The sequence below is a fragment of the Panthera tigris genome, chromosome D4 (assembly GCF_018350195.1).
Source record: "Panthera tigris isolate Pti1 chromosome D4, P.tigris_Pti1_mat1.1, whole genome shotgun sequence".
In the NCBI taxonomy this organism is placed as follows: Eukaryota; Metazoa; Chordata; class Mammalia; order Carnivora; family Felidae; genus Panthera; species Panthera tigris.
In genome coordinates, this window is record NC_056672.1 from 22,599,742 (window position 1) to 22,625,647 (window position 25,906).

The window sequence follows — 25,906 nt, forward strand, 5'->3', positions numbered from 1 at the left end:
GAGAGAGAGGGAGGGGCAGAGAGAGAGAGGGAGACACAGACTCCGAAGCAGGCTCCAGGCTCTGAGCTGTCAGCACAGAGCCCCACACAGGGCTTGAACTCACGAACCGTGAGATCATGACCTGAGCTGAAGTCAGCTGTTTAACCAACTGAGCCACCCAGGAGCCCCTTAAATGTTTTTTTCTAACTGTACCTAGAATGTTACATGTGGAAGACCCAATTTACTTTCTTCCAACAGTGTGTTACTAGATTTACTTTAATCATTGTTGTTAAAGCACCATGCAATTCACTGTAACAACATAAAATTATAACCAGTGAGGAAGCCTGGGTAATTCAAAATAACAGCCTATTGAAAGAAATATTTTTATGTAATAAAAAAAAAAAAAAGTTAATACTAAAGAAAATTTGCTTTCTCTCTTAGTAAAAGACTTCAGAAAAGCACAAATGTTTTTCAGGCGTTAAGAACCCAAAGACAGCGGCAGTGAAAAATAGAAGCCAAAAGGTTTTCCCTTTTAGAAAAACAATTACAAAAATGGTTCACATATTGTACAAACTGGCAAAAAGTAGCAAATAACTCATTTACTACAATGAGCCTGTGAAGTCCTTAAGGAGTCTGTAATTTCAATCAGCTTTGCACTGGACGCTTCCGCCAATGTTAAGCCTTCACAGTACAGTGTGAAGGTCATCAAAGAGCTAAGGTCTGAGGACTTCGCCCCAGACTCTCCAACATCATGTCAACACATCACCCTGAACTACCTATACAACTGGCCATACCTAATATAAGCAGGTTATAAAACAGTAAGGCACAGCTATGGATTCTGTTCTCGATCACTTGCTACTAAATATCTACACAAGCCTCATGCAGAACTCAAAACTGTATTATCGGCAACCTCCAAATTTCTGCATGTCATGTCCTGGGAATGTTATCATAGTGCAAAGTGTGGACCAATACAAGGACCTCTGGCAAAATATCCATTCCTAGACCCTCAGTTTGGGAATCTTAGCCTGGTGAAGACAATGCATTCTGGAGTTAGACTGCCTCCAGGCTCTGCCACTAACTCTGACCTTGGGCAAATCACTTACAAGCTCTGTGCCTCAGTTTCTTCCTCTAAAATGGAAGTCATGGCACTGAACTCACAGAGTTAAGAGCCCAATGAAACAATCCATGTAAAAGCACACAGTACCTGATACTAACAAGCTGTTGCTCAGGAAATATTACCCACTGTTGGCTCTTGGCTTGAGCCGGCCAGAAGGAGGCCGAGAGGCCTAGCGTGTAAACCCCCATATAACCTGCATGCCAGCCAGAGGCGGACACTTCTTCCACAAGCAACAGGAAGTGGCCTAATACAGCATTCTGGTCTCATGCTGTTCCCAGGAATGTGTCCATCTTGAAATAGACACACTCAGGGACACACAGAAAACGCCAAGTCATCTATCAGCTGCAGTTTATGACCCTCGGACCTGAGCCAATCGCCATGTGGCTTGGTTTGCTCTCCTTGTGAATGTGGTTGCAGCTAGATCTGAGTCAAGTGCCCTCCCTACACAGGCCTGTGTTCTCAGTCTGCAGGGTCTGATTTAGATGCCTTCAGAGTTTTTCCCATTTTCACCAACGGACTTACATCGCTAAACTGCTTGCTGTTCAAGAGGATGAACTATACCTCAAGACCGAATATGAGTCTGAATACATCAACAGAACAGCATCCCAAAAGGTATTCTGTAACAGTGAAATTCTTACCCTGATTATTTTAGCAGGACAGGCTACCGTATTTGTAGGGCCGAGGACAGAAAGATGCAGGCCCTTGTTCAAAAATTGAGAATTTGAAGATGATGAGAGCAGAGCATTAAACCAAGGGCAAGGTCCCTTTAAGAGCAGGGCCCTATGCAAATGCACAGGCTTCAAGTCCACAAAGGTAGTCCTGCATGCTTAAATCCCCTCTTAGGAGGAACTTAGGCAGAAAGCCTAAAATGTAATAGTGAGCCTGACAGAGCATAATTTACAGCTCTAGAGGGAAATAGTACCTTATAATGTAAGAATCTATTCTCTTTATAGTATTAGAAATTTAAAGGATGTGAGATTATCACTAAAATCTTAGAGTACGCTTGTATGTTCACTTAGAAGTAAGCAAACAAATACTGTTTCAAGTCCTTTATTTACTTACATAGTGGCTGGAGTCCTTGTCATCCACCTTTCTTTTTTTGATGTCATTGGAAAATTCAGGCCCATTTCTGCGTTTATCTGTGCCCCTTAGACTGTCTGGGACCAAGAGGGAATTACTCTGCAAGACAAAAAAAAAAAAAAAAAATCAAGGATTCCTTCCCAGGTCTCTTTGTACACATGAAAACCCAACCTGGATGTGACAGCTATATTAGAAAGGTGATACCTACACAGCCTTTCATTCCATTTAATTCATCTTGGCTGAAGACTTTGATGGCAAACATTTATGGAGGTTCAAGCACTTAAAAGAGAGACCCTGACTATGCAATCAAACCATCTGAAGCCTGGTGGATCCTTCAGGCCCTACTCACTTAAAATGTTCTTCCGTTCTTTTTACTGTTAGAGAAATGGGAGCTTGCTGTTTACATGAGGATGTGTTTTTTATTCTTTCCCACTGCAATTTCCTGGTCAGGAATATAAATGGCCTATGAGCAGAACCTGAGATTATTCTATTAGACGTATTCTGTGACTGTAACAGTCAATGTGTGCCCCTCAAAAAACACACACCGAGAGAGCAGGTGAGATTAACAGCGTGGCTTCCTAAAAGGCAAATCACATTCTCCACAGCAACAATGAAGGACTCTTTTGAATTCTTTTAATTTACTGTTGAAAATAAGATTTGGTGTTCCTTGCCAATAGCACTGAAATTTAAGACCCAAAGCGGGCATTTCAGCCAGTGAATCTTCAACAGCTAGGCCAGCTCCCCCACACAAAAGCAGGAGCAAGGACTAATCTTTTCTACCAACCACACAGGAGACTTTCATTCGCAAGTGCCAAGTAGGAACTGTTGACCCAAAGAAAACAAGCATTTTAGGTATTTGGGGGTCACATGACACGATCTGCCATCCCTTCAATTCCCATCTCCCCTCAGGCTAAAGCATCAGAACAAGTTACAATGAGTCCTTTTAAGTACGGGATTAGCATATGCAAGGGGGCAATTTGTTCAGTGATGTGTTACTGCCTTGAACAATACTGAAGGAGCTGTGCAAAAATCTCCTTCACAAAGCCCAGATAACCCCAATTTCTGCAAGATGTAGGAGAACTAACAAGAGGATGTCCAGGGCCAACAGACAATTATGTAACCTTTCTCTGCCACAATGTAAAATGGAAGGGGCTGGGGAAAACCGTTAAGTTAGACCACCCCTAATGCAATGGCATGTACCAGAAACAAATTTTTAAAAGCCGGGGTCGGGGATTGGGGGGGGGGGGGTCTTCACTCCTAACCAGTCCAAGATGATAGCCAGGTGGCTGGCTCTCAAAGCCTCCTCGTGAAAACTGTGGACTTCACCATGGGAGCATTCCCAGCTCAACCACACACAGGAGGAAATCAAAACTGGGGACCAGGAGGCAATCTGAAGCCTCTTTGCCCACTGCAGGGGCTGACACCAAAGTGAGCTGAGCTTTGATTCATGACCATTCAAGCTATACAAATGCAGGAGGCTTTCATAAAAGCAGAAGGAGGGACCCATGCAATTCAATACAGAGTAGCTCCGAGTACTGTCTTTAGCACAGTGTGTGGGGCTGAAAGGTGAGCTGGCTGGATCCCTAAACTAATTACCTTAGTAAATGTCTGCTAAAAACTAACCCTTCCGACCCAGACTCACCGCCACCCCCCCTCCCCCGCCGCCCCCAATAGGACACAGGAGACTTAAGAAAACTCCTGAAAGTGTTAATGCGTATTCCTAAAAGCTGAGCCATGGAGGGGAGGAGCAGCTTGTGCTCAGGTGTAAACAGCGTCCAATAAATGCACCTGCCTGTGTTTTCGATGTTATCAGCTCTGAAGTCTCCTTGTCCAGACACTGACCAGATAGATGCATTAAGGGCAGTGCCACAGCGCACTCAACTTTACAGCTGCCCCAGTGCCCTGAAGAATGCAGCATAGGCTTGGTGTCCACATGTAATTTTAAAGTTAAGTCTCTCCATAGCCTTCCTGCTATAACCAGCACTGGACATCCAAACCGCTCAGCCATTCATAGACAGTTTTTTAAGGATCCTATTATTTTTTTTAATGATGTCAAGTGGTATTGTAAACATAAAAGTAAACTACACTTCTGTTAGCAACAATGCAATTTGTCAGAAACAGTGACATTTCTATAGCCGGACCCATAAGCCTGTCAAGCTTTGACACCTCTGCTTCTCTACACGTTAGAAGTTACTACTGTAATTCCCGCATGAAGGGCTTCAATGAGGTCTATAATCTGAATAGGTTTTGAAAAGCTCTGGAAGTTCCTCTAAATTTGGACACAGCTAGTAATTAGCACCCCTACTTATGTGAAAATTGGCTCCATTCAAAATGGCAGACTCAGACAAGTTACGAAACACAATGTCTCATGGTACCTTTGATGCCATAAAATGGATTCAAAACAAGGCCCCAAAGACTGTGGGTGGAAAGGCCTGGGAGAGCCACAGTCAGGAGCCAGGGGGTAGCTGGTTCATGCCGCAACCCCACCAAAAACAGACCACTTCCTTTACCCTTGTTCCCATGAACCCAGTCTCCTTTGTGTAACTGTCCCCGACATCTTCCAGCTCTGACACTGCTTTCCTTGTTTTTCCTGATTTCAGCAAACAGTTCCAGCCTAATGAACTTCACTGTCGGCAACAACAGCTGTTTTGGTTAAACTACTGCCTAGGTGACCCTAATCTTCATGGTCCCCTTGTGCACTCCCCAGAAACCCAAAAGTGACTTCACAGGTATTAGTGGCTGTCTGGTGATACCATAAGCTCCCCCTACCCCCCAGAGCTCTGTGCTTTCCTCACACACCAGCTTCTGTTCCTCACAGCTCAAGGGTGAGTAATAGTCATTAGGAGCCATTTTATACACACTGTAAGAATAAAAAGATTATTCCTGGGTAGTGACTGAGTATCATTTGGATTTTCAAAATTTAGAGTTCTATCTTGATTTGTTAGATCTGGACTTGGATAAGATAGTATCACATTCAACATTAACATTTAACATTTAATCAACATTGAAAAAGGCCAAAGAACGAAACTTAAGGCTGCTTCACTGTTTTTTTAAACTTGTACATGGGAAATACAGATGGTAATTAGATCAAACCTTTGAAGAGGCCAAAGCAACCTTAAACAGACTTACTATTCATCTTCTTCATCCCCCTCCTTTTATCTGGAGGCTGACCAGAGAGGGGAGGCAATTTATCTAAAGTCACAAAGCTCTTCCTATTAAGTCAGTGTCTCCACTCCCAGAGGAGTGATTCTTATATGTAACTTATGTACATTGAATACTTCCCCCCACATACTTATCACTTAAAAGTCACACTGGCTCTGTTAACCATTAACATTTAACCATTTAACATTCTTTTTTTTTTTTTAACGTTTATTTATTTTTGAGAGACAGAGAGAGATAGGGTGCAAGCAAAGGAGGATCAGAGAGAGAGGAGGAGACAGAATCTGAGGCAGGCTCCAGGCTCTGAGCTGTCAGCACAGAGCCCAAAGTGGGGCTCAAACCCATGAACCTTCAGATCATGACCGGAGCCAAAGTCGTTGCTTAACTGACTGAGCCACCCAGGCGCCCCTACCCATTTAACATTCTAATATGACAGAACAATACCTAATGCAAGCTGCATGCTTTCTCTGACAACCCCCCCGCCCACACTCAGATTCCTTAACAGTCTCTGTCTCTGTCTCTCTCTCTCACACACACACAAACACACACTTGGTTTTATGCCACCATACAAAAACTGTGAACATGTTTTAAAAAATTACATTCTATATTAAAATGACCCCAAGACAGTCCCAAATTCCTGCCTTTCCACTCCCGAATCCTGCCATTTGCAACCCAAGATGCAAACTAAAACAGGCGTCGGCAGAGGGCAACTCAAAGTAGTCCAGGGACCCACAGCATCACTTCACGCGATGTCAACCACGGCCACTAGCCGCTGTGCAGACTTAGTTGCCACCAGACTTCTCCCAGCGTTCATATTTTGAAAGGCTTTAATCTATTAAACAGCATTCATCACGTAAAGTTCATTTTCAAACATTTAATCTGCCAAATAAATATTTAATTGCGAATCAGAGTTTTTTTAATCCGCATGAGAACTAGGGTTATCACACGGACTGATATACTCTAATTCTAGCCAAGAAACTCAGTGTTTTATTTCACCTTGCAGCTGGTAAAATTTAAACATCTGCCAGAAATTTTCAAAAATGATAATTACTGGGCAAATTTCTATTACAAATGTCCTGAGGTCTGGGATTTTTGAGACTGCATGTAAGTTTCCCTTTGTTTTTAAAATTCTGTTTTAACTAAACAAAATCATCTTATTTACTCTGTATCTTCCACAAGAGCTCGAAATTGGGAGATTTACACAGCCACAGGGGAGATTACAAATCTGAGCAAATCAAGGTCGAAAAACACATTATGACTTCAAAACAAACTGAAATTCTAAAACCATGGGGTGCCTGGGTGGCTCAGCTAGTTATGTGTCGGACTTTTTGTTTGTTTGTTTATTTTGAGAGAGAGAGAGAGAGAGAGCTAGCATGTGGGGGGGAGGGGCAGAGAGACAGAGAGAGAGAGAGAGAGAGAGAGGGAGAATGAGAATCCGAAGCAGACTCCAGGCTGTCAGCCCGGAGCCCGATGCAATGCAGGACTCAAACTCACAAACTGTGAGATCTGACGTGAGCTGGACACTTAACCAAATGACACACCCAGGCACCCTGGTTAAGTGTCTGACTCTTGATTTCAGCTCAGGTAGAGATCTCACCTGAGCTTGTGAGATCGAGCCCCGCATCGGGCTCCCATGTGAGCACGGAGCCTGCTCAGGATTCTCCCTCTTTCTGCCCCTCTCCCCAGTCTCTCTCTCAAAATGGATAAATAAACTTTAAAAAAACCATTAAAAATAAAAAAAAAATTCTAAAACCGCGATGATTTTCTGTACATGTGGCACACACTTATGAGAAGAGAGCCAAGGAAAACAGTAAAGGGAGAGGTACATCTGACAGGTCTCTAGAGAAAAAAAAAAGATCCCCCTCCAATGCTGACCACCAGTCAGAAGAAAGAGGGTCCACAAGACCTGTCAGCCCCATGGCATACGGTTCTCTCCATCTGCAGGTAGAAAACTACACATGAAATAAATAGATGAGGTGCAGGGACAAAGAAAACATGTGCCCCAAGGGAACTCTCCCTCTTAAAAAATCTGGAGAACATAAAATCTCAGTGTGCACCTTCCCTGACAACAGGCGAGTTGTTCACTACAATTAATATACACTCCCTGAGGGTCGTTTCTCCTCCCATTCAGTGATGTGATGGTTAAGAACAGTCACAAGAGTAAAAGAGCTACTCAGAGAAGAAAAGAAAAAAAGTGGCAGATCTATTACAAGTGGTATACACTCCCTTGAGCTGCTGGAGCCTGATCCCATCATCCCAACTGGGTGAAACACGTTTTCTAAAAACACATACCAGGACTCTTCCCTGCTGTAGCTCTCTGGGTGCAAGTTGGCACCTAGAGAGTTGGCAGAGTGTTTGAACCTCGTGGGGAGAAGTGGACAATGTATTATTCTCGTAAATCAAAAATAAACATCCACATGCAATTATTAAACCATGCCTTCATTCAAGAACTTTTGATGTTAAGCATTAAGAGCCTGCTGACCTGGAGACTGTTCATTCAGTTGAATCAAACAAGTACATCAAGATTTGGACTTTGTGTGACCTTTATTCTCACCACCCTGGACAATGACGTTTCTATTTCATGCTCTAAATATCTACTCAAAAATGAGACAGAGACCCAGATCCTTCAATACAGATGAAAACCAGTCTTTATACCCTTTGTTCCAAAACTTGCACTTTTCTTTAGCAATTTAACAGTAATGGCTGTTCATGTCGGTGGATATTCTGGAAGGTAAACTCCAGAAAATATGAGAGAAAGCGAGTTTAATGGAATGTTACACTGTCAGTGTTACCAGAACACTTGTTACAGAGCCTTCATGTATCCTTCATCGATTCTGAGACCTCAAAGCAACTCTTCTGCCAACCGTGTCTAAACCTTGAAGCCACCAGCAGCAAATCTGAAAGGAAAACTCACTCGTGGAGAAAGCAAAAGCTAGACAGCTTTCCCTAATGTGAAAATAATGCACATTATTCAAATGGATTTCTTGAGCTGCCATGCTGATTCCCCTTGGGAACTTTCTCCTCCCCGCAGGAAAAGTGTTTGTGTCAGAGGTACAGATTGGAAACTCATGACACCTCATTTATCCTCAGTTACACTAAGGCATTGGGAACCTAATTTGCTAGCACACTCTACACTGACAATTAACTTCTCGGTGAATATTAAAACAATTAGGTAGTGACGCACCCCCATCACATCTGTGTGCCTTCTCCAGCTACACCTGGTGCCAATTAAGCCATCACCCTGCCGCTGTACTTTTTGCGGCAGTCCAACGGGTCATTCACAGATTGTGCCTGACATTTCAACAAATGCATTTTTAACCCCTAAAACTAACAGGATCCCCGCTTGTCAACGGCGAGAAGTGTAAGAAAGTGAAGATGTGTGGAAATGTGTCCACTTGGCACCCTCATCGCGCCCTAGGAGCGCTGGAGGGTCTGAAGGGTATGCGTCCATTTTTCATAGGGTTTGAATGCAAAATGTGGGAAAGAAGCCGCGTGTTCTCGCACCTCGATCTAGGAACTCAGCGCTGTCGGAGGCAGATGAGCGCTTCAGTCAGGAGAACTCTCAGAAAGGAAGGTGGCCAGGTAGAAGACCCACACACCCAGTAAATACGTGGTCTGGAGGAGGCACTATATAGTCACCCTTGGCCTCTCTTGCTAAGTCCCCGGGTTGCCCTTCCACTACTGCGTTCTCCAGGTAAAGCAAAATAAAACACACCACGCGTACACAACAAATACGATTATTTCAAAGTAACTTTTAAATGCCCTCATGACAACTTCATTCCCCCTGATCAGGACCCTGGTGACAGCAAAAATCAAATCCATATTTCAAATCATTTTTAAAAACACTTTTTGTACAGCCACTTAGCTCTGCTTAGCTGTTAATGTCCCCCTTCCTTCTCCAGTCCCAGATGAGGTACTTTCTAATATAAGAAATTAGAAAGCACTGGGTCAGGACTTGCCTGTGAGTTACCTAAATATCTGATGGCACTCACATCCACCTCTTCTCATCTGAAAGACGGACACACAGTTTGTTGCTTACTACGTTTCAGAAGGAATGGTAAAAATGATCATGGGGCCAAAAGGAAAATAAAATTTTCAAAAACCTACTCGAAATGATGGGCATTAAGTTTCCTACTTGCAGAGCACAAACTGAAGTCTGAAAACAGCTTTGGAGGGAGGAAATATTCTCCATCTGCTTTTTGGTTTTTTAGAGTAAAGATGCCTGATGGCCGATCTTCACTGTAAGCACAGTGAGATAAAACCTGAACATTTCTCTAGTTACACACAGGCTCTAGTACCCACTCAGTGAGTTATGGCATCCACGGTAGACAGACCCCTCCGCCCGGTACAGGGATGGACCACTCCCCACCACCTAGAAACTGCTGGAGCCTTCCATTCTTCAGGGTTCACCCTTCCCACAGCAGTGATGCAGTGAGCAGTTTTCCCAGAGGATTTTTTAAGCACATAGTTTTCAATTTTGCCAAAAAGGAAATCTGCTGAGACAACTGCTTAAGAAAACTTAAGTGTTTTCCACAGTGCCTAAATATTGAGATTTTAGGTGACTCATCTCAGTTTTATCCTTAGTTTCCAGGCAATCCCTTGAAATATGCCAGGACATAAATTCATAAACGTTTAGGTGGAAACACCTCCTCCTTTCATGAACTGAATAGCATGAAACCAATCAAGTTCATAATAGTCTCAGGTCAGTCTTATCTCGACACTGAGAAACATCAGTAACGGCCCACATCTTCACAACTGCCTTACATTTTTTAAAGTTTATTTATTTAAGGGGCGCCTGGGTGGCTCAGTTGGTCAGATGTCCCACTTCAGCTCAGGTCATGATCTCATGGTTGGTGAGTTTGAGCCCCGTGTCAGGCTCTGTGCTGACAGCTCAGAGCCTAGAGTCTGCTTTGCATTCTGTGTCTCCTTCTCTCTACACCTCCCCAGCTTGCACTCTCTCTTTCTCAAAAAAGAAGTAAACATTAGAAAAAAAAATTAAATAAAGTTTATTTATTTGAGAGAGAGTCAGCCCACATGTGTGGGGGAGGGGCAGAGGCAGGGGGCTGGGGGAGGGGAGGAGAGGGAGGGTGGGGGAGAGAGAATCTCAAGCAGGCTCCACCCTGTCAGCACAAAGCCCAATGCAGAGCTTGATCTCTCCTGAGATCATGACCCTGACCCAAAGAAATCAAGAGTTAGCTGCTTAACCGACTGAGCCACCCAGGAGCCCCATGCCTCACACATTTTAAAAAAGGAAAAGAAACCAATAGTCACTACATTGAGCATGACTAATAATGCATTTATTGCTGTCCTGCTACTCTGCAGGTAGGGAGGACAGGGAGAACATTCTTAAAGGCTATGCTATGTCTGATGACTTTGCATTTGTGGTCCCTAAAACCCCTCACCCTGTGAGGCAGACTCCATCACCAATTCACAGATGAGGCTAGGGGAATGTTCAAAAGGATGAAAAACCTTGCCTGTGCAGTGACAATTCCACTGAGATCTACTTAAGTGCAACAGCCACAGAAGAAACACAAAGACACCACCTCATAGGAGATAAAGTGATGGCTGTCATCATTATTTTTAAGTAAGTTCTAAAGATGAACTTGGTAATTCCAGAAGTCAGTTATGGGAGAGTGACAAAACAGTCCCTTGGGCAAGAAGACATAATCTTAATCTCTACCTCCATTAATTAACTACACGATTAGAGGCACCTAGCCTCCTTGAGCTTGGTGTCTTACCGGTAAGATGATGGTGTTGCACCGTTATGACCTCTAAACAGATCCACAATGATTACGCTTTTCTGGACCAGGAGCCCCTTTTGAGAATTTGATGAAAGTAGAGCACGAACCCAGAACAATGTGGACACAACTGGAGAGGGATTCAAGGACCTTCTGAAGCCCATCTGTGTGCCCCACCTAAGTCCAAGACTCTGCTTCTGCTCTGGAGTCTCTCCCAGACACCTATCACCATCGTCTTCTCCCTTCCCCAAATGTTCCAAATAGTGATCACATGTGTGAGGTATCCCAGTGTTTTTCATTCAACAGATATTTGACTGTGACATTAAAAGGCATCACTGCAAAATGGCAGCAGGTACAGGTGACGCATGAACAGTGTGGGGATTTGGGGAGCCCCCATCTCAGTAAAAAATCCATGCCTAACTTTTGACTCCCCCAGAACTTAAGTACTAATAGTCTAATGCTGACTAGAAGTCTTACTGATCACAGTTGATTAACACATACGTTGTATATGTGTTATATACTGTATTCTTAAAGGTAAGCCAAAGAGAATGTTAATAATGAGGAAGAAGAAAATATAAAGTACTATATTGTGTTTATCAACAAAAATCCATTGTTCAAACCCATGTTGTTAACTGTACATGCAGTGCCTTACACAGTGCCTGGCACATAGAAAGTGCTCAATGAATGTTTGTTAAAAAAAAATAAACACATGTTCTATCATACTTTTTCAAAAGCCATACAACGTTTTGTCAATTCTCTGATTCCAGATCTTTCAAGCAGACTTATTAAATACTTCCTTCAACCAAAATTGAACACAATTCACCTTTAAATTAATTGAAATATCTCAAGTTTTTATTACTACGTAAGAAATAAAGTCCTTTTTGTTAGGTCATATTTCTTTGCTCAACTGTAGCATTCGGAGAAGCAGCCTTATGTTTAAAAAAAAAAAAAAAGCAAACAAGTTTTGCAAATTAATAAAAACAGTAGTCAAATCTTAATTTAAAATCAATAGCCAAATAGCAAACCCTCTTAAAAGTTACCACCTTTATCATTCATCCCTGTCAAAAAGAAGAAACTTAAAAAATAGTGTCCATATTTTCACTGTCCTTAGTACCTTCATTTCCTAGGTTTTACATTCAAACAGGCCACAGTAGGGCTCATTTGTTTTCCTACCAACAAAACTTTAAACTAGGGAATGAAATAATTTTGTCACTAACAATAAACAAACAAACTATCTACAAACCAGTTTTAGACTCACAGATGAAAATCCATACATACTCACATCCCCTCTGGATCTATAGAAGTCCCTGACTTCTGCACTTGACACATATAATTATCGTATTTGTTCAATACAGAAAGAACAGCAGGAAAAAAATAAGACTATATACCAGCGTGGGATGTTTCAGAACTCCTTAGCCTTATTTATGACAGAGGTTCTCAGGTTGGTCCAAGGGCCCCCTGAGGTTCCCAGAGACTGTTACAAATCTCTATGGGGGCAGATTTTCTTCCTTATACTTCAGCCAAAACAATGTCTTGCAAAAGATTGGATGCAGATGTGGACGAGAATATATCTATCCTCTTTTTAGTCAAGCACTGAAGATGTCTGCAATCGTGCAAAACAAAGCCATTCTTCCCACTATAATTTTTTGTTTTGGAAAATAGTTTTCACTAATCATGTTATTTACGGTAACCCAAATTAAGTAGCTCTTTACCTGTTAAAGTGATTTTTAATTTTTTTTATTTCCAGAAAATTTTCAAAATATATGATCCACATAAACAAAAATTCTCTGGGGTCATCAATAATTTTACTTTAAGATGTAAAGATCCTGAGACCATAAGGTTTGAAAACCAGTGCCCTGTAGCAACTGCCCTTAACCCTTCACTGGTTGGGGCAAAAAAACAAAAAATAAAAAACAAACCACAGCCACCATATGGTGATCAACTGACTTTTTCTGCCAAGTAAAATACTTCATAATTCAAACCACTTTATTAAATAAGTAAGTACTACAATATTTTAGGCAACTAATAGTACACATCATCTCATTATCCATTGCTTTTCATATTCAATTTTACACAAAGTTTAAAGAGCTACTTCATTTTATACAACTGCAGCGAAATCCCACTTATGTGGACAGTGAACAATTTCATTCCTCTCTACAGACTGAATTAAATGTTTAGGTTACAAATTAGTGTCGTTTTCTCATTTTATATCATCATCACCAAGAGATGCTTGTAGGAATTAGGCAGGAAACACAGTACCTATACTTATTCTGAAAATACCCATTAAAATTATCATTAAGAAACTTGTGTAAAATTTGTTGTGAAAGAAATATGCAAACAACACATTAACCATTTATTTTGTGTTATTGCATAGATTAGTTTATGCAATGTATCCACCATATTTTGACTTAACAGTCCAGACTGTGAACTCAACATGAGGACCTAGAAACAATCCACAGCTGTCTGAAATTCAAGAACTGTTTTGTATTTGGAGGGTAGAACTCCTTACCCTTCCTCCACCCACCCTCACTTCCCCAATGAATTAAGTTCTTGCTTACATTTGTCAGCCAAAAATATAAATAGGAAGTTATTCGATACACTCAAAAATACACACGCAGCGGTATGGAAAACACCAGTCTTGCGACGGCATCTCAGATACATACCATGGTACCCCTTTGACAATTGTCTAGAACTCCTGCTGAAACTTTCTACAGGCTTAAATCTTGTAGTATTTTTGTCACATTTCCTCAGTTCTTTGAGAAAAGGCTTGTAATATGTGTGCCTACATATCTCTAACTATAGCTGCATTTCCCATGTAGCCTTACATATATAGTAAGTACTCAATAAATATATATTGGTTTTTAGATGAAACAGTCCTGAGAACAGAAAGCTAAATTAGAAATATAGTTCTAAACGTAGCATAAGCTCAATAAATTAAAACCTGCAGCAGACTACAGGACAGGAGCTTTCTCAACATTTCCTGCCATCTCTGTTCTTTGGTCTAGGATTAGGGTTTTTAATCTGACACTCTACTAAAAGAACATGGTATAAAAAACTATAACAATGACAACCTACAGTGACACTGAACCAGCAACAAACATAAAGGTCACCTCCATCAAAGTCAGTTTACTTAGGTTTGTACTTTGGGAGTAGGATATTTTATTCCCTAGCTGTAATTTTTCCTCCCCTCTTTCCTTCCCAACGTTTTCCAGAGAAAACTTATAGTACAAGGATTTTAAAACTAGCTACCCCACCCTTTCACCCTTACCCAATGCCCCCAATGCATCCTGATACATAAAGTACACTGAGATCAGTCTCAAAGAGAATTTTAAAAGTGCCACTATTCTACACAGAAGAGGTAAGGGGAACTTTTCAAACTCAAATGACTTACATATCTTCCCCCAAACTCATTAAAAAAAAAAAAAAAAAAAAAGGATCAGAATGATTTAAAAGTTCAGTATCCCAATTTTGCTACCTTATTTAGATTTAACATGGCCAAAATACTGCCGTGTTTAGAAGGAAAAAGGAAAGGGGGCAAAAAACTGTAGGTCATCCCAGCTGAAAGGGGCCAATTTCTCACTCCATTTGCTCCACAACATTTGAGAGATGCATTTTAGGTACAGATCTCCCCACAGCTAACTGGCAAGTGCATGTACAGATTGAACGTGCAGTATGTAAAATGGCTAAGGTTTAGGCTGGTGAAAAAATGGAACCGTAGAAGCCCAGAACCTCCGTCCACTGAATTTCCTTGTTTTTAAGAACTTACTCAGACACACGGTTCTTCAGTTGAAAATAAATTAAAGTTCAAGTTCACCCTCCAAGGACAATTACGGAAGGAAAACCAGATATGGAAACCTAGCAACTAAGATGCATTTGTAGAGGATAATGAATGGTTTAGGTAGAAATAACACATTACTAACCAATTTCACATATGGATTGTGACCTCTTGCCTGTAAAACTGATTTAAGATAAAAATGAATACTCTTTTAAACTAGAGGCAACCTGGACTCGGAATGCAATGATAAACATATTTTTAAAGTGGGTTCGGAGCACCTACAGATCAAAGCATATTTCCAAGTGAGTAATCATAGCAGACAGCTTTGCCTCCAAATCATGTCCCTCTCACCTAACGAAAGTTTTATTTAAAAAAAAATAAATAAATAAAAGACAAAAGGCAGGGGGAAATGGGGGATAGTCCTATGAAAAAAAAAGAAAAAGAAAAAAACCAGGTCGCTGAGAGAGACAGGGAGAATATACGTGTCTGTGCCTGTTTCACAAAAGGCAGCTTGGGGTGCATTGGAGGAAGGGAAATGTATTATGTGCAGCAGGCGGTTGAGTACTTACTGTGCCCGGTTCTCTGTCTGCTCCCGAGGTTACCAAGAAACGCACAGACATGCCCGTTCAGACACAGAGGCAAGAACAGAAATAAAAAAAAGGGGGGAATAATTAGAACACAAGCCCCAAACAGTTTTAAAAATGGCTTTTATTTATATAAGTCATTGCACATTCCTAATACAGTGATTTCCTGAAAATTACAGTATTTTGTAAACATAAGATTTACAGTTTAACCATACACAAAGCCTATTTTTTTATTTCTTGACAGAATAAATTACTTTTCTTCAAAAAATTAGTCAAGTGCAATTTTGCCCAATATTTTATGCATACTAGAATTAAAGCCTATGAAACTAAGTAGTAACAGATGCAATTATCAAACCTTTCATTTGAACACATTCACTTTCAAATTTAACTTCTTATTTCGCCCCATTTAACAACATTACTTTCTTTGAAAATTACCCAATTAAGCAGTTAACAGTTTTCCATAATATGGTACAGGCCACTGGCATTAACTAGGCAGTTGCCAAGATGTCAAGATGCCTGCAATCTAAAGAGATCGGGAAATCTACAGATGCCCACGTTAAACCCTGAAAACTTCCAGGGAGGACTGTGTTTCAGTGGCCAAGCTTTGCGACAGTTCCTCTTAGCTCATTGTTTGCTCTCTGCATGGGGTGGGGCTCTCTTTAGCGGTGCACACAACTTTGCAGCACTGTATGAGTGTTAGGACCAAGTCCTAATCTGGCTTGCCCGGCCTCTCACCTCTGTGGTGCTCTGCATCATGGTGCTTCTTGTCATCTTTTATTGCCAAGTGAGACTGCCCACTCAGAGCACTAGACAGTGCCAGGAGGCCAGCACTGCCCCCGAGGGGCGGGATGCCAGGAGGCTGAAGTCCCGAGGGGTGAGGCGTTAGGGGCACTGGGGGTCCATGGCCGTGAGAAAGATGCTGAGCTTGCAACTGCTGCTGCTGTTGGTGGCAGTGAGAGAGGAAGGGGGGGAGGAGGAGGAGGAGCAGGGAGGAAGGAGGAGAAGGAAAAGATGGCGGGAAGGGGAAAAGGTAAGAGAGGAAGGGGGAGGAGAAGGAGGGAAGGAGGTGAGAGATGAAGGGGAGGAGGAAGGGAAGGAGAAGGAAGAGATGGGAGGAAGAGGAGGAGCGGAGAGAGGAAGGTGGAGGAGAAGGAAGGGGAGGAGGTGAGAGAAGAAGGGGAGGAGGTGAGAGAAGAAGGGGAGGAGGTGAGAGAAGAAGGGGAGGAGGTGAGAGAAGAAGGGGAGGAGGTGAGAGAAGAAGGGGAGGAGGTGAGAGAAGAAGGGGAGGAGGTGAGAGAAGAAGGGGAGGAGGTGAGAGAAGAAGGGGAGGAGGTGAGAGAAGAAGGGGAGGAGGTGAGAGAAGAAGGGGAGGAGGTGAGAGAAGAAGGGGAGGAGGTGAGAGAAGAAGGGGGGAGGAGGAGAAGGAAGTGATGGGGAAGGGGAGAAGGTGAGACAGGATGTATAAGAGGAGGGGAAAGGAGGGGGGAGGAGGGGAAGGAAGGGGAGGAGGTGAGAATGGAAGGGGAGAAGGAAGGAAGGGAGGGAGGAGGGGAAGGAAGAGATGTGAGGAAGGGGAGGAGGTGAGAGAGGAAGTATAGGAGGAAGGGATTGGAGGAGAGAAAAGAAGGGGAGGAGAGGGAAGAGGAAGGAGAAGAGGTGATGAGACAGCAAGGGGGAGAAGATGAGGGAAGAGGTGGCAGTGGCACAGCAACATCCAGAGGACAAATACCCACGACATGAGAGAGTGGAGGAAACAAAACAGGAGGTTCAACAAACACATGAAAAGAACAAAGACACAAAAGGGAGAAAAGGAAAAAATGTGATTAGTGTTTTCAGTTCATCAAAAGCTTCCACTTATACAGTTACCTCTCCCCATCTTCCCCAAACAGACTCAGAGCTCTATCTACACTGCCTCCTTCTGGCACGGGTCCTCCTGGCACAGTGTCGATGACCAGCAGTGAGCTGGCCTAGTGGGTAGGCACTCCAATGTTAGATCCACCTCTCCACGCCTCCAGGGACGAAACCCAGTGTGCTGCTGAAGGTGAGACTCTTCCTGATTTCAGGAAAGTTAAAGCAGGGGAGGCGCAGATGTGCACCCCGCAGACCGTAACTCTACTCTCGACCAGTCACCAGGGACTGGTGACATGGGGTGACCCTGTTTCCCCAATATTCTTGTGCTAAATTACCACAGCGGTATGAGGAGACATAACCAAAATACTACCTTAAATTAATGGAAGGCTGAAGAAAGAATCAGCATCTTAGGCATATCCCCTCCCCTCCCAAGTACTCCTGGGTCCTCATTTCACAAGCCCTCACACAAGTAGGAGGAAGTACTGACATTCCCATTTCACAGAAGGAACGGAGGCTCAGGGTGTTGACTGAACTGCCAAGGTTGTCCCACCAGGCGGGAGGGGAGTGGGGTCATGTAGCAATGCCCCTCAAGGCTGCCCTCATTCCACCACACACAGAGGGAGGCACCAAGGGCCACACTGTGATAGCTGGAAGAAACCATAGCATGAGACTTTGTTTATTGCTTCCTTTCCCTAAACCCACCCCTGTAGTGTCACAGAGGACGACACTGAGAGGCCTTGATGAGGAACACACTCTCCCCTGTTGTGTGGACTCTACCCACGGTGACCCAAGCCCCCACTCCCAATGCCTTTGCCTCTATCCCTTAACCCATTCCAGAAGTTAGAAATCTGTTCACACTGAAAAGTACCATTACTCTCATACATTATATTTAAGAGCATGTTGTAGTAAATGAAAAAGTATCCAAGAAATGGCCCCTGAGCCATAAATCTGGCCACATTTCAGCTGTCCAACATAAAACTCATTTTTGATGAGACAGTAAAAACGATTAAAGCTCAATTTCTAAGGTGTAATGTTAGAAAATTCTTAAGATTCTGATTTGTGCTCACTTCCCTGGGACTCAATTACTCGTTTATTTATTACCCCCTCGCGTGTACTGAATACATTAAATCTTCACGCCAGATCTTCAGTAGTTTCTACCCAGACCACTGGTCCTTAATTGAATCCTAAATATGCTTCCCGCCCTCCAGAGTGAGAGAAAACAGCATCTTAAAGCCAGAAATTGGTGTCTCAGTCAGTTTACAATAAATTTTCAACCACTCCTAGCGTCTTTTAAAAAATCTTTGGGAGCCAACCTTCTCTTGACACTCCCAATCCTTCCGAGGGGAGCACAGTGCTAAACAGAGGAAAAGTGGAAAGGGGGAGAGGTCAGAGCAGGCGGCATTGATAGTATCCTTGCAAAGTATTTATAAACTCCTCATTCACCATCTGAGATCATAATAACAATTTCTTTATGCATAAAATCACCTTCCTGTCATCCCAAAGACACTAATTCTTGCTCTGTCACCTTTTAAGAGCTTGGCAACAGCAAGACATAAAACTGGAGGGGCTGGCAGCAGGCTCATGGTCCACTAGGCATGCTCATTAGTGCTTAATTAGGAACTAGACACCTGCCATAAGAAATGTGCTCGGAGAAGGATGAGGAACAGGTCTGCCCTACCAGCAATTGCTATCATTACTTGGAGAATAAGAGCTATGTCCGGCTTCTGGGAGGGAAAGGCAATGATGCATACACAAGCAAGTGCAACGGGGTAATTAAGCACGGCACGGATTACAAGATGAGAGAGGCCAAGCAGAGGGGAAGGGATTTAACTACCGGGTGGAGGCCACCACCCTTTCACCCCTCCCTGCACACCCCGTTCCCCCAAAAATCCAGAACAGAGTCACCAAAAGATGTTCCTGGAGGTGCGATTTTATGTCACAGCAAAGGCATCCTTGAAGCAAATGTCTGGATACCCGAGAAGTAGAGCTTTTCTGCCAAACCCAAGTTGGTTTTGAGAAAGATGAACTAGAAAGCATTGTCTGATATGTCAGTGAAAAGAAAAACTAGCTTATATAATAAAGGGGCTTCACCACAGCTGTGAAGTAGACCCACGTGATTAAACCCAACATTTAAGCGAATAACTATCAACAGGGATATCCAACAGCCTAATAGGCCCCGGGGAAACTCCCCTCCTCTTGAAGAAAGCTCCCTGTTCATTACTGGAGGCAACCAAGTTCCTCCATCCCTAGCTTAGCCACACTTCTTCCCTCTTTTAAAGCAAAATCCTATCAAACTGGAAGGAGTACTAAGCAGTGACAGGATGGATCACAACTACCGAAGATGCTGTGGATCCAGGGAACGTGGATTCTGTGGCCTCACATTCTACTTCTTTTCCTGCCATGCAGCACTCCTAGACATCTTCATGTCCACTACATGGCCTCAGCTCAGAACACACCCAAGGCAAGAAGGGTGGGCATCACAGATCCCATTTCACAGAGAAGAGAGTGGCTTACACGGGGCTCACAGCCGCCATGAGGACTATAAGCCTTTCATTCCCTAGAACAGTATTTCTCCTATGACCCAGCAGCCCAGCCCTGTTCGTAAGCAGTTAGATAGAGTGTTCTGCCAAGCAAGAGGAAGGAAGAGGTGATCTCCTCCAACAAAGACCTCCCATGTCTCTCCCTTCCCAGGTAAGGGGATGCTCCTGTGGGCATATAATGCCACATATCCTGAGACAATCCACCTTCACCACTGGACGTTTACCAGAGATAAATCCACCTTTACCATGAAGCCTTAACAGCAGTGACAGATGGAAATGTGTTCTTAGATTTGTGCCTCATGAGCCCCACTCTCTAGTCTCCAATCCCCAATCCTCCATCCCTGTGTTTGAAAAAGAAGGATCTCGGGGCGCCTGGGTGGCGCAGTCGGTTAAGCGTCCGACTTCAGCCAGGTCACGATCTCGCGGTCCGTGAGTTCGAGCCCCGCGTCAGGCTCTGGGCTGATGGCTCGGAGCCTGGAGCCTGTTTCCGATTCTGTGTCTCCCTCTCTCTCTGACCCTCCCCCGTTCATGCTCTGTCTCTCTCTGTCCCAAAAATAAATAAAAAACGTTGAAAAAAAAATTTAAAAAAAAAAAAAAAAAAGAAAAAGAAGGATCTCTTTTGTTCCAGCTCTCTTCCAAGGAAGCTTGCAAAGAATCAAGCCTGAACAGTGGCAGCTACGGCTTCTTGCAGAAGAAGATGCTTAACAAATAAAAAGTGTTATTTCTGAACATCACACACATATTGGAATGCACACAAGGACCACATCCAGGAGAGTAAACAATTAAGTCCAAAAGAGCAGCCCACCTGCACCGTGTGTCTTTGAAAGGACATTTTCTCTCAACAGGGCTCACTGGAAACAATCCAGTGACCGCCACCTTCACCAAAATGGGGGGGTGGGGGGAAGAGGGGTGGGAATGGGATAGCATGAATGCTACCTGAAAAATGTATTTTACAACAAAAGTGATACTGACATTGCCATACAGCCAGGAAAACCTCAAAAAAACAAAACAAACAAAAAAACCCCAAAGGCTCTACCAACTACAGGAACCTACATGCATCGGTCTTCCATAGACCCAAACCTCCACAGATCAATGGGGAAACTGAGATGTTTCTCAACATGACAGCAAGGGTGAGAAAATCCAACCTTCCACTTCCTGGTTACCTTATACTAATTAGTAAACCTTTTTTCTTCTTTTTTTTTAGTTAATGCTTGCAGATTTATACAGCACAGGACACACAGGCAAAAAGCTTGTCAAGCTACCAGAAAAGATATTTTGGATGAGCAATGGTCGTTTTTAGCAATGCAGGTGGTTTCTCAGACAACCAGTGGTTCTCAAACAGCAATTTTGACACCCTCCTTTCCCCACCCTAGGGACATCTGGCAATGTATAGAGACATTTACAGTTGTCACACCTGGAGGAATTGTGGGGGTGGGAGGAGTGCTGTTAAATATCGTACAATGCATAGGACAGTCCCCTCCCACCCACCACAGAGAATTAACAAGCCCAAAATGTCAACCGTGCAGAGGCTGAAAACTTTTAGTCTAGATCGAAGCTGGAATCCTGCCCCATTACATTAGAATTCATGTTATTATACAGCAAGTGACCTGACAAATTGTTGCTTAAAAAAATAAAAACGCTTTCCAGCATTCAATTGTTCACTGTCCCTTCATCGCCATGAAATACCCTGTCAAAACTCACAAAACAAGCATCTGCTTCCCAGAGCTGACTAGTATTTTAAAATAAAACAATGGGAAAAAAGTTCACATTTCATCAAACAATTTTAAAAAACTACACTGGGGGGAAAAAAGGCAAAAAAAAAAAAAAAAAAAAAAAGGTACAACAGCTACACTGGAAACTTCCAGATACTGGTGTTTTTGTGCCTCTCAGGTGGTTCTGTAAAGGTTTCGGTGTTGACAGAAGGAGAGACATGCACTTGCTCTTACCCAAACAATGTGGACAGGCTGGGAGCGAGACAAGTAAAACAAACACGAAACCCTGAGTTAATGATAATGAAAACCCACAAAGAATAAAGTCACCTCATCCATGTCAAACAACAGCCACGCACTCAGAATTTTAATTCCCATTTTACCTAGTGCAGCCTGGGTCAATTATGTTACTATAATGAAATTGACTTTGCTGTTTACATTCCCAGCTTTAATGTAATGCTGTAGTGGTTTCTACAGTTTTCTTTCTGAAACAGCTGTAGCACATGCTTTATCGCCACAGAGCTGCCTGTACAACTGGAAAGGACACCCAGAAAGAAAAAGAAGGCTAACACCCACCTTAACCTCACCAGATTGCTAAGCTCTTTATCACCGACCACAGAATCAACTTGAATTTTTGAAAGTTAACCCGCTTTATAACCTTAGGGAAAACCACGTCACAAGATCACAAACTGAACCCAACCAGAACTAAAACCATGGCCCAAAATAGCATCTCTAATGCTAAAAGCGTGACAGTAAGTGGCATTTATGGTGTTTGGTATTTAAACACTTTTAAAGGGAAAAAAAAAATGTGAAAAGTAGCATTTGTTGACAGTTCTCTCCAAATCATTCTTCCTCGATTTCTATTTCCCTGTTCTTTAAAACACTCAGTTCTTATCTTGGGAGACTGCAGAAAAAGAAAATTGGCATGCTACAGTAAACAAGCAGGGAGAGTGGGAAAGAGCTGTATGGGAGCAGAAGCATCAAGGACACTACTATAGGAGCCACCTGAAATCCTCCCATTATGTGAATGGCCTCTCTCGTGAAGAGGGGCAAGGGTGATAAACAGGCAGAAACTGCTTAGTGGGGCCAAGAATTCTCAAGCCACTTGAACACAGTTTAACACACACACACACACACACACACCACCACCACCACCACCACCACCATCACCACCACCATCACCACCACCAACAACAAAACCCAATCCACTTCAAGGCCCCATCTCAATGCAGGAGCGCACAGAAAATGATGCAGGCAAAATGGACAGCCCATATGAAGGCAGGCACCAGGATGAAGAGCGAAATTTCTAAAGAGGATCTGAACTCATCTTTATTTTTTCTGCATTTCAGAGAATCCACAAAAGCCAACTCATCCTGCATCATCACCGACTTACTTGTTCGTCCCACCTGCCCTAGATGACGGTTACAGTGGTGACAATACTCAGAGAGCACTAGGACTGAAAGGCCTGAATTAGAGTAAGTTTTAAAACACCATGTTTATTTAGGTAGATCCACTTCTTTTTTTTAATATTTATTTATTTAGTTTTGAGAGAGAGACAGAGAGAGGAAAAAAAACAAGTTGGGGAGAGGCAGAGAGGAGAGACAGAAGCCCAAGAGGCTCTGCGCTGCGTGGAGCCTAATGTGGGGCTTGAACTCATAAATCACTGGTGAAATCATGACCTGAGGAGAGATCAAGAGTCAGATGCTCAACCGACTGAGCCACCCAAGCACCCCTAGGTAGATCCACTTCTAAAACCATGTAAAGTTTTGATGAAAAGATGTTCAATGTCAGTAGCCATCAGGGAAATGCAAATCTAAATCACAAACAAGATACCATGTTACACCCACTGGAAGAGCTAGCATCAAAAAGATGGACAAGAACAAATGTTGGAGAAAATGTCGAAAAACTGGAATTCTCATCCACTACTTTAAGAAACAATCTGGCGATTGCTCAAAAAGTTAAACAGAGTAACCACATAACTCGGCGATCACACTTGTAGGCTTAGACTCACAACAGAAGAAAATGCGTCCACACAACATGTACACAACATTCACTGTGTTTTATTCGTAACAGCTAAAAGGTGGAAACAACCTAAATGTCCATCAACTGATGACTGGATTAATACATGTGATATATTGGTACAATGGAATATTATTCACGAGTAAAAAGGGTTACAGTACATGCTACATGAATAAACCTTGAAAACTTCATGCGAAGTGCAAGAACCCAGACACAAAAGGCCACATGTTATAGGATTCCTTTTCCATGAAATGTTCGGAACAGGCAAACCCATAGAGACAGAAAGATCAGTGGTTGCAGGGACTGGGGGGTGGGAGGCATGGGGAGTAACTGCTAATGGACATGCGGTTTCTTTTTGAAGTGATAAAAATGTTCTAGAATTAGCAGTGATGGCTGCACAAGTTTGTGAATATACTAAAACCCACTGATTCGTATGCTTTAAAAGAGCGAATGTTATGGTATGTAAATTATACATCAACTTTAAAAAAAACACCAAAATCTAACTCTTAGCAGTCCATCGCCTTAACCACTCGGCTACCTCGTCTGCTCAAAATTCGAACTCTTAACATGGGGTGCTCTACTTTCTACTCTGAAAAGAGAGAAAACATGATGATGTCTTCTTCCAAGGAATCAAGTACAGATCACATGAATAGATGCGGGTAAATGAAAAAGTAAACAATGCCTCAACAAGTTTTCTAATAACTAAAAAGCACACAGACTATTCGGAAGAACCCAGACTTTGAAGCCAAGCCCTGCATTTGGCAGACATACCTACATCAACTCTCAGTAAAAATCTAACCTGAACCAAAGAAGTGGGATACATGTAACAGACTTTGCAATATTGCTCCTTCTCCTTGGAAAATTAATAAATGGGCTGGACCACTAGAATTTAGGTGGAGGGTATATCACTAAATGTAAGTTAGCAGAGCTAGAAGATCCATGCTTGTTGTAGCCATTTCATTTTCTCCTCTTGGTAGCAGGCTATGCATTATTCTCCTAGGGCAAATTTGCTTTATAAAGAAACTTACAGCTGGGTTATTGATGGGCTTTCCAGGGATTAACTGCATACTCATAAGAATAAGAGGCTAACCTCATCCTCTTAAACTTCACACACTACAATCCTATAGATAGCTGACAGCTACAGCCGGAGGAGAAAAATAATCCTACATTTTACTAATCCTTAAACCAATCACCTCATGCAACAATGGGGAGCCTGTAGGTCTACAACTCAATCTCTTAAGGACAGGAAGTCTACTACAGACACATCAGGAGTTTGTATTCATAGCCATCCCCTACACAAACATAGATAGTCAGACATCACAAAAGCCCCCAGACTTCTCTCGTTTCATACTGAGTTGTTTCAAAATATAGAGAGTTATAAGTTTGCCTATGAAGCAGGAATATACACATCTGACCAATAACTGCAGCTTCAAAGGCCTTGGCACAAGTTCTATTCATGGAAAATTAAGTCAGACAAGATCCAAATAAACAAGAAAGGAAAAACAAGGTGGCCTACATTAACCCTAAATGTTCGGAGTTCCTGAAGTTCACAGGCATTGCTACGGGAAATTGCTCAAATGTTCTTACATCCAACACGTCAGCACTCGGGCAGCTATCAAATATCAGGCATTCTGTGGTATGGGAAGGGCAACCCCGCCCCGGTCATCTGGTCACCTCTTCTCTCTCTCTTTCCAATTCCATCACAATGATCTGTGTAATCCCTCAGTGCCAGCAAAAGCCTTGTTTCCCTTCCTCTTAAGGAAGCCAACGGGGTCTTATCCTCACTTTTGCTTCTCAATTTTCTCTCCATCTGTTCCCCAAATTTAACTTTTTCCTCTGTTTTGAACCTTAATTTTGCTCATCTAAAGTCAAATAGCCGACATTTCTTCACTGCTGCCTCCTTATTAAAAGTCATTCATGCACGACAACGGAATGGCAGGAGCAGAGCGTCTGGATGGGTCTAATCTCAAACACCGACACCCCATGTAACCACTAGAGAAGACAAAAGGGGAGGTGACCCACTACTTGCAGCCATCACCCCTCATGGGCACTTAGCCAAATGGACTCACAGATCTGCTGCAGGTACTTAGAGACGAGGCAGACAGAACTGCAGTTCAAGGAGTCAGGACACCATGCTGGGTAAAGGCTGCCAGTCAAGGTCTTATCCCCACAAAAGCCATGCAGGGTAGAAGGTATTATCCATCTATAGATGGTGACACTAAAGGAGGTTAACTGACTGTACAGGGTCATAAGGCTACAGAGTGGCAGCACCAAGTGTCCTACTTAAGTCCATTTGATCCTAGACCTATGGTCTGTCCAAGGTAACACAAGGCAAATGCTCTTAGAAAGATGAGT

At 42.8% G+C, this 25,906-nt stretch overlaps 1 protein-coding gene across 4 annotated transcripts in view; it reads right to left on the reverse strand.

Annotated features, from left to right (window-relative positions):
• Nucleotides 1-25,906, reverse strand: part of TLE1 (TLE family member 1, transcriptional corepressor) — a 91,391-nt gene that overhangs the window by 29,942 nt on the left and 35,543 nt on the right. For all 4 annotated transcript variants that reach the window (XM_042963722.1, XM_042963723.1, XM_042963720.1 and 1 more), the window contains 3 exons: nucleotides 16,168-16,372; nucleotides 15,418-15,434; nucleotides 2,159-2,275 (listed from right to left, as the gene is read on the reverse strand). In XM_042963722.1, coding sequence (XP_042819656.1) covers nucleotides 2,159-2,275; nucleotides 15,418-15,434; nucleotides 16,168-16,372 — 339 coding nt within the window. The remainder of the gene's footprint in view (nucleotides 1-2,158; nucleotides 2,276-15,417; nucleotides 15,435-16,167; nucleotides 16,373-25,906) is intronic.